This window comes from Paracoccidioides brasiliensis, assembly GCF_000150735.1.
Source record: "Paracoccidioides brasiliensis Pb18 unplaced genomic scaffold supercont2.21, whole genome shotgun sequence".
In the NCBI taxonomy this organism is placed as follows: domain Eukaryota; kingdom Fungi; phylum Ascomycota; class Eurotiomycetes; order Onygenales; family Ajellomycetaceae; genus Paracoccidioides; species Paracoccidioides brasiliensis.
Window position 1 is genome coordinate 75472 of NW_011371378.1, and position 7894 is coordinate 83365.

A 7894-nucleotide genomic window follows, 5' to 3' on the forward strand; every position below is an offset into this window, starting at 1 on the left:
AATTGGGGCAAAGCAGTTGAATGCTGGATGCTTTTTGGAGATGTGTTGGCTTAAGTTCCTGTGAATCCAGGGTTCCTGTATGAGAAGGATGTCAGTCTTTCTTTCAAACACTAGATTGAGGGCCGTCTCGTGTGCTGGGCCCCCTTTTCCTACGTTGACTTGCATAATCTGCAGGAATTGCGGGGACCTAGAGTTCTTCTTCATTGAGTAGCTGAAAGGAGGGTGTTGTTGCATGAGGTGACATGTTGAGTGTTGCATTAGGTGTTGGGTTGGACACCATGCCTAATGCTGTGCCTGATGCTGTGCTCAATGCTGTGCTTGGTGCTGTGTTTGATGTCAGTGTGAGGTTAGATCTACACTCAGTAGAGTCATTCAACCTCAGGTCTGCTGATGGACCTTGACCACCGCATTTGCTGTTACTTGCCTTGGCCAAGTATGCCTTACTCTGTGCATTGCGGATATCCCTCAGCTGGTTTCTTGAGTGCCTTTGAACAGTCCCATTCTTTATCCCTGGTCTGGCGGGGCAGGATGGATCATCCGCGGCATGTGGTCCAAGACAGTTAGTGCAGCAATTGGGGCATCCACATGCTTCATTCTCCTTATGACAGGATGGATTTCCTTTCACATGGTTCTTAGAACTGCATTTTTTGCAGCAAGGGACGCGGAGGCAGTATCTCTCTTGATGAAATCCCCAGCATTTGCTGCATTGTTGTATTTTGACCTTAGGTGCCTTTCTGATCACTGGTCTTTGATATCCATATAGTTCCACTTTTGATGGCAGGTTTACTGCTGTCTCTTGTGAAAAGTGTAATATAAGGGTGGCTGTTGGGTTTCCAGGGTGTATTTTTGCCCAGCGACTCTGGACAGGCTTGATTCTGGTTTGGAGTGTGAATTCTTCTGTCATGGATTCTGCTGAGAGACGCAGAGTTCCACCATCATAGTCACTAATCTCCATGGGCAGCCCAGGAATCAGGCAGGTGATCCAATGTTCTTCCTTCTCTATCTGAGCATTGGTGAGAGTGGCTGCTAAAACATTCTTTTGGGCTAGCAGGGCCTCCATGTCTTGCAAGCTTCTAGAAATGATGGCAATGCCTGTGGGGATGGCTTGAACTGCTGTGATGGCTGCTGCCAAAGACCCCGGGAGTTCAGCCTTCAGCTTTCTAAGAGTAGCAATTGGGCTTGCTTTGCAAGCTAGATGATCTGAAGGCAGGCGCGCGAGGATTCGTGGTGTTTTTCCTTCTCTGGGGTTATTCCTAAGCAGGGGTTTCTGCAGTACAGTTGCTGGTGTTTTTGTTGCATTGGTGCTGTCTGCAGCTGTCTTTGCATAGGTAGGAGCACTTGCATCATTTGCACCAGTGGAGCCAGCAGGCTTGATTGTGGTGGACTGCTTAGCTGTTTCTAGACTTCCATTGTACCAGTCCTTGACTAACGCCTTCACGGCGGCTCCAAGGGCCAGTGCCCTTGATAGGCCTTTTGCCTTCATGATATCTAGGTCTTCTTCAATCCGATCAAGCATATTTGCAGCAGCTAGTGCTTCTGCATGGGATTTCTGTGCCTCAGCCTCGTGGGCGGCTAGGAGATCGCTAGCCATCGGGCCACGTAGGTTGAGACGTATTGGTGCGACATTTCTGCTCTTTGAGCTGCCTGCTGGTGTAGGGGAGCTTGGAGGCTCCATGTCATTCAGTTCACATGTGCGGCGGGCGATTGGGGTGAGGAGATGGGGTCTCTTGGGTGGACGGCGTATGGGGGAGCAGATGCGCGTCAAGGCTCGGGACGCGTTCGGTGGTGTTGGGGGGCTGGGCGCGCTGGCAGCGCTGCGTCGGCACGCCATCAGGCTTGCTGCCTGAGGGGATGGGAGAGAGCTTATAGGGATGTGATCAGGATTGATTAAGATGTTTGACTGAATTATGCTTGCCATCAGGCTAAATTATTATGATAAAGTTTTTATTATGCATCAATTTGAGTGTATGATCACGTGTTGGGGTCGGCCAAGCCTTTTAGTGAGGTTATGTTAACTTAACTAGTTAGTTGCCTCATTCAACATTCAGTGGATGACATACAAATATATGTGTATTCACCTATATATATTATGTATAATGTCCACGTATATATCTCTATCCATATCTAATGTCAAACGGAAATACCTAGAGGACATATCTCATTTATTCTTCTGGTTTTACTTTATAATCTAGTTCAACATTATATATACTATTCACCGCTACTCCTCTGTTAACAAGCCTCCTCGCATGTCTAGCTCCACTTCTGCCTTAATGACCACCTCAAGAAATGTAACTCCTGCACAGATATTCCCTGGGAGGGGTATAGGGTTCCTAAGTATGCTGCCCGTCAATGTCGCATATACGTTTGAGGACTTTGCTGATTTGATACTTCCTTGTAGCTCTTGGTGCCTCTCTTCATAACACCTTAACTCGCCTCAAAGCCAACCCCCATACGTACCCCTCCATCGACTTGTCCTACTCTTCGTCCAACCCTATCCACGCCCCGGTTCTTATAACCCTCCCGGAGAATGGCCTACGACTGCGGTTTGATGGTCCAGACCAAAGACTTCGTTTGATCGAAGTGTTGGATTTTACCAAGATTTCTCTTACGTACAAGTCTCATGACGTTCTCAAATCTACCAAGTCCACAGATCAGTCACCGCAGCAGGGCCCCAGTTTTCGTCATATCTATAATCGCATGTTTGGCCCATCCTATCCTGGGGAGTTCTTCCCTAGTTCCTGCGGCTCATTGCACGGGACTTATGTTCTCTCGTATCCCGGGGTTGCCTTTTCGTTTCCCTTGCTCCAGTCTGCGTGGTCTGAACAATGCGACTTTGTTTCCCTCATGTCCTCGTCGGCCGCATCTTCTGCTACGTCAATGGCTGTCTTCCAAGGCTCGTCTTGGTTGGATGGGCGTTCGAATTTGTACACACGACAACCCCAATACCCTCGATCAACCGCCCTCTCTGGGAAAAATCGAGAGTCCGTGGCTGATGAAATAGAGGAAGTGAAGGTACATGGCGCAGGTAGAGTTGAATTTCTTCGGAGGGCAGGGTCGTCGTTTTGTATTACACTATCCGAGACGACTCCACAAGATCTCGTATCAGAGTTTGGTCCTCCAGATGCGATATACCGAAAGAACGATAGACGAATATCAATCCATGGGGACCAGTCACTTGGTAACGCGAAACTCCGACACACAAGCCCTTCCTTTCCTGGTTGCGCTGCTGACCCCACAGACATAGACCCGTTGTCTGAAACCAGTGTGACAGATGAATCAGATGGCGAGAATTCTCCCACTTTCCAACGAGATTGTGCTTCGCTAGCAACCGAGTGTTTCTATAACTACTTCGATCACGGATTCGATGCTTTAATCTCCCATCCTACTGTTTCTGGCCCACCATTCCCAGCTTCATCGCATCCTGAGGCCTCAGTTATTTCCTCAGGCCCGCAGCTAACCGTCACGAAGTTACTTTTACACGGGAATGTGCCAGGGTCTTACCCATTCAATCGCCATCGACGTAGCCGATGGAGCCTGAACATGACTTCCAGCATGGAGCCTCTAACTTCAGAAACGCCATATGATCAGATATCAAATGAGTTGAAACGAATCTGGAAGGGTTCTCACTCAAGCCCATCTGAAGAAATGGCTCTTCAAAGGGGAATGGTCCTCAACCGTGGATGGGGTGACAGCCCTGGAAGTAGCGTTGAGCTTCTTGGTGGTTGGGAAGACAACACAACTAACAAACATTTGACAGGCTCAGAAACCGACGGGGGTCAAACTCTGGGGAATACTGAGTTGTTTGGCTTTCCTGGTTTGGTTTTTGAGGTTCTCAAGAACAGAGCCATCAGTTGCTTAACGGTTTATTAATTTGTACTACGAGTCTTCTAGGTTTAGTACAGAGCGGCGGTTTTGTGAGGTGCATGTGGTGATTTCTTCAAGACGTTTTTGCCCTAGTTATCTCATAGTTAAACACCCTGCATAAAGGAATCGCACTCTTAAAAATTTGGATATCAATCGATATCTAGGTATTGTATTATATGTACATCCGTCTTCTATTTCAAACTACTTTCATGATTCAGTCAACAGCCATCAATAACCAATAACCTTGATTTGGGCCATATTCTTTTCCAAAGTTTCCATTTCCAAAATCAAATCCAAGTATCCAATCAACAAATCCCAACCAGCACCTTATAATACAATGGGTGTTTTGAAGCCTGTCCCAAATGGTGTATTCATGAAAGCCATGTTGTCTGCAACTCCAATTGCTCTCGCATTGTATTCAGGTGCACCCTCCAGGTTTATAGAGTGGATTTCCATTACTCGCCGCAGCCTCCCTCTCCTCCTCTCACCTTGAGAGGTAACTCTAGGCTCGTCAGCGTAAGTGGGAGAACCCCTTGGGCTGGATCCCAAAGGTCCTTTTCACTGACATGATGGCCGTTGACATTTTCCCACTCCTCGTTAAAGTGGTAGACTTTGCAAAGAACATCAACACCTTATTGGTGAATCTAACAGAATCACTATTCCATTTCTGGCAAAGGATCATCCAACCCTGTTACTACTGACATGTTTGAACCAGTTGTCAACGCCTCTCAGCTTATTAAATTTTAATAATGGCTCATAGTCTTGTGGTATCTCTTAATAGAAATAATTCATCTTCAACAAACAAAGAGGATGATGCTTGAATGGGACTTTGAGCAGATTAGTGGAGTGATATGATAGGTGGAATGGAATGGAATAACAGACGATTGAACACACCAATGATAAGAATGCTCGTTGGACAGCCAGAGCGGCAATAGGAAGATCATATGGATAAATCGGGCGCAGAAAGTGACAGAATGGCAATAATACAGTGTGTATCTAGTGAAATGCCATACTACTAATGTGATTGATTACTCAATGATTTCTGTCACTTAATGATTTCACTAATTTACTACTCTACAGCTCTGCTGAATTGTAAATTTTAAAATAATCATGAATTGAAATACTATTGGCTATTAAATATTAAATGAGTATATTATAGATTATATATAAATTAGTATGATTAAGAAAATAAATGAGTATTTGATTTATTAACACAGCTGAAACAGCTAACTTAATCTTTTATATATAAGAAAGTATAAAAGGTTGAACCTCTAGATTCACTCTGGCTAGCTGACTCAGCCTAGTCATTGTTTGCATGTGTGCATGTGATCATGCTATGCAAGCTCACTTAAGCTCAAGTTCTCATCTCATTCTTTTCTTCCCTTTCTCAAGCAATTCATTCTTGTTATATAGGAGGACTAGCCTCTAGTTATTAGAGCTTAATTCTTTACATTGCAAATTGCTTGACTTCTTTCATTGATAGATCACTGAAAGTCTTAATTCTGTATTATAAAGCTTAGCAAATATACTGATATATGATAGACTATTAAAAGTCTTAAATTCTACATCATGAAGTCTAGTGATAGCACTGACATATGAATAGACCAGGTTAGCAATTGTGCTAATAAACAAACAAACAATATTGAAAACATCTAGCTGAATGAGATAAAGCAGCAGACTTGTACAATAAATACATAAATGAATCAATATGAAACAATGAGTAGAGACATCTTCAGCAGTTTTGAATAATAATGAATGACCTTTCTTCAACAGCAGAAACAGATTTAGCATGAGAACAGAAATTTAATAGCAGCTCAGCAAGCTGAAATAGCTAATTTATATCAAACTTTGAACACTTTGATATCAACTCTCTCTCAATTAAACTTGCAATCACTCATTGCAGTCAGAAGATTAAAGATCAAGCTACTGAACTGCAAGAAGTATGATGGTTCTAATCTGAAGCACTATTCTCAGTGAGAGCTAAAGCTTCAATAAAATTGATAAAAAAGCTTTAAACAATAATGAGAAATGTACTTGATATGTATACTTGAGACTGAAAGAAATGACAGCAGCTTGAGTTTATCTCTGAGTTGAGAATAATAAGAACAAGATCAACTTCACAGTAGAGAGCTTACTGAAGCAGACATACATGCTCTTTAATGATTTTATATGATAGAAAAAAACTATGCAAAAGCTCAACAATATACAACAGAGTACAAGAGCTCTTTTTGACTTTCTGTCTGAATTTAATCAGCTACTGCTGGAAGCTGATGGTCACAGATGAGATGATTATGTTAGAAAGAGATATTTGAAATCCACTTTAAGCATGAAGCTGAGGGAAGGCATGATGGATATAAGAGAACTGTCTCTTTATAAGAATTACTGCAAGAAGCTTAGATTAATTGATCATCAACTCTCTAAGTCTAAGACTTTAAGACAGTGATCTAAACATTGTGAGAGCAGATCTTCTTCAGATCATACAATGTCTAATTCACACTCTCTACTTCATCATGCTGCTTTCAATCAATGAAATCAGTCTCAAGCTTTCACTGATGATCTGATGAATTTCTTTTCTGATGCTGTGACTTCAAGCATCTGCCACATCAAATTGATAAATCAGACAGAGGTTAATCAAAAAAGAGAGCAGAATCTGTCCCTGAAATGCAGAGCTGAAGGTCATATGATTAAGAGTTGTTTATTCAAACCTCTCAAACACTCTGTCACTCTCATGATAGCTAAGATGATCTTCAAGCTAATATTAGACAATGATGATGCGAATACAAGTGAGAATTTGAGAAAAGAGTAACTTCAATCAAAAGACACTGAAAGAAGTGAAATAAGAAGCTTATGAAGAAGTAATAGAGAAGATTTAAATCTAAAATGATATTCAAACCCTTCACTTTTGATTCTATAGTAGATAATATCTTTTTGACTAGAGCAATGATAGACAGTGAATGTAATATTTATGATCTTATTTCTCAATTCTACATTAGCAAGTATAAGCTTCTGTGCATTGAAATTTTCTTTGTTAAAATTATCAGCTTTGAAGACTTCATAAGACTCTACACAAGCATAGTGACCAGCATTCAAATTGATATAAGTAGTTATATAACTGAACAGGCTTTTCTCTATATGATGAATGGGTTATATGATTATGATATGTATCTAGGCAACCCATGGCTGATCCAGCAAAAGATGACTGTGATCCCTTATTGAAAAATTGTGAGATTTAAAGAGACTGGCATAGAGATATAGTCTAGTTCAAACACAAAAGCTGATGTGATTTCCATCTCTACTGTAAGCTTCTCTAGTCTTGTGAGCACTTGAGAGATGTGAAACATTGAGATCATCACTGTCAGTTTGACTGACATTCAAAATACTCTGAAAGTGAAATCAAAGATTGACCCAAGAGAAAAGCTGTCTGAACATTATCATGAGTTTTTGAACATATTTGATAAGGAAGCTGCTGACACTCTACCCTTACTTCATGGCCCAGGTAGAGATCATGGGATTGAACTGATTAAAAAAGCTGATGATAGTGTGGAACAACCCCCTTGAGGCCTGCTATATAATATGTCTTGAGAGGAACTACTGGCTTTGCAAAAGACTCTTACAGATTATCTAGATAAGAATTTTATTAGAGTGAGCAACTTCTCTGCAGCTGCCTCTGTACTATTCACAAAGAAGTCTAGAAGTGAGCTAAGATTCTGTGTAGACTATCAAGCTCTTAACAAAATCATCTGAAAGAATTGATATTCTCTATCATTAATTAGTGAGACTCTACAGTGAATTGAATGAGCTAAATGATTCACTAAACTGGACATTATTGCAGCTTTTCACAAGATTCAAATCATGGAAGATGATGAGTGGATGACAGTCTTTAGAACCAGATACAGACTATTTGAGTGGCTGGTTACACTCTTTGATTTGATCAATGCTTCAAGCATATTTCAAAAATATATCAACTGGGCATTATGTGGATATCTAGACAACTTCTGCTCAGTCTATTTAGATGACATCTTGATATTTT

At 41.6% G+C, this 7894-nt stretch overlaps 1 protein-coding gene across 1 annotated transcript; it reads left to right on the forward strand.

Moving 5' to 3' along the window:
• Window positions 1-2246: 2246 nt before the first annotated feature.
• PADG_08577 (uncharacterized protein) lies at window positions 2247-3870 on the forward strand (the record flags this gene model as incomplete). Its single annotated transcript, XM_010765589.1, has 2 exons — window positions 2247-2334; window positions 2399-3870. The coding sequence occupies 2 exons, from the start codon at window positions 2247-2249 to the stop codon at window positions 3868-3870; spliced, it is 1560 nt and encodes a 519-aa protein (XP_010763891.1).
• Window positions 3871-7894: the final 4024 nt, after the last annotated feature.